General features: G+C 58.8%; 1 protein-coding gene across 1 annotated transcript; it reads right to left on the bottom strand.

Annotated features, from left to right (window-relative positions):
* Positions 1–299: 299 nt before the first annotated feature.
* LOC106723457 (butyrophilin subfamily 1 member A1-like) lies at positions 300–1520 on the bottom strand (the record flags this gene model as incomplete). The annotated part of the gene is made up of 1 exon (XM_014527742.2): positions 300–1520. A coding segment is annotated over one exon (507 nt), but the record flags the coding sequence as incomplete, so codon positions are not given.
* Positions 1521–1525: the final 5 nt, after the last annotated feature.

Raw genomic sequence — 1525 nt, 5'->3', positions numbered from 1 at the left:
CCCAGCAGGACTCTGGGCAAAGGGCACCCAGAGGCACTTGGCCCTGAGCCCCAGCCCTGGGCTGCTGGCACTGCAGGGGGTGGTGGCCACAAAGCTAGCGGCGTCCCCAAGGGTCTGTTCTGGTGGCCGCGCTCGACTCCTCCAGGGCCACCGAGTGCTGGGACAGACCGGCCTGGTGCCGCCTGCTGCAACGGGACGGGCTTGTCGGTGCAGACTGGGCACTGGGCAGCTCCCCGGGGCAGAGAGGAGGGGACTGGGGCGGGTTGAGGGGACTCCTCCGGGGTCCTAGAGGCAAAGGGCCCCCAGCAGCACTTGGCCCTGAGCCCCAGCACTGGTGTAAGCAAATAAAAACCTAGGATTGTGGACTAGCCCAGGGATTGACAGGACACCTCATTCGATGAGTGACAGAAAGGCTTTATTTACTACAAGTCTTTAAAATCAAGTCAACTGAGCCCAAGCCAAAGCAAAGTCCAGTAATTAGCTATAAAGTGATGATTTCTCACCCAACAGGCGATGAAGCAGCGGTCTGTTTCTCTTCAACTTCTCGAGTAAGTCGAGCGCATCAGCAACTGGTGTCAGAGAGATTTCTCACTCCTGAAGCGCGCGCTGTTTGCTGTTTTACTGCCTTTTTCTCTTTTTTCTTAGTTTAGCATCTTGAAAGCATTCTTTTAGTTGTGCTAATTGCAAAAGAAATATTCACCATACTAATTAATCAAGGATGGACATCTCATATGGTTACACGCCAGACAGCTAGGAGTCTGCCTGAAATCATCCTAAATAGACCAAGATGAGCTGAGGAGATACTTCATTATCCCTTCTCGGATGGCCTCGCCATGACCTCGCCAGGACGGGCTTGTCAGCGCAGACGGCATCTTTCACTTGGGCAGCTCCCAGGGCAGAGAGGAGGGGACGGGGCAGGTAGAGGGGACTCCTCTGGGGTCATTGAGAGTAGGAAGCCAGAGCGGAGCGTTTCCCCGCGTGGGGGGTCCGTTCCCCGGCTGTTCCCCCATCACTCAAAGGCACAGTCTCAGCTCGGACCCAGGCCAGAGCGAGAACCAGGGCCAGATTCTGTCCCCAGGGAAGGAGGCCAGCAGGAACGTGAAGATCGGGGCCTTGGTGTCAGCATCAAGAAACGACACCTGCCCCCCGGCACAGTCCAGACAGACCCGCACCCTCCTGGGCGCCTGGCGCAGGGACAGGCGGGTGCGAGAAGGGGCCGTGAGAGCCTGGACCTGATCTCCCCAGCGCTGCACTGCCCAGATCCCCTCCTCGGGGCTAAATCTGACCCATCCCGCCCTCCTCACAGACTCGCTGGCGACCCCCACGGCCCAGCCCGCCTTCTTCACCTCCACCTCCCAGCAGTGTCTCCCAGAGGTGAATCCCTCCCGGCCCAGCACACACTGGTTCGCAGCAAATCTCTCAGGCTTGTCAGGCACAGGCTGCCGTGTGTCTGCACATCTCACACTTCTCCGATCCGCAGACAGGACGAGCCAGGGATTTGCCGTGTCCGGGTCCAGAGGCACCG

The sequence above is a fragment of the Alligator sinensis genome, unplaced genomic scaffold, assembly GCF_000455745.1.
Source record: "Alligator sinensis unplaced genomic scaffold, ASM45574v1 scaffold1658_1, whole genome shotgun sequence".
NCBI classification, from domain to species: domain Eukaryota; kingdom Metazoa; phylum Chordata; order Crocodylia; family Alligatoridae; genus Alligator; species Alligator sinensis.
Note: the sequence above shows the minus strand (reverse complement) of the source record. Positions and strands in the feature narration are given on the sequence as shown.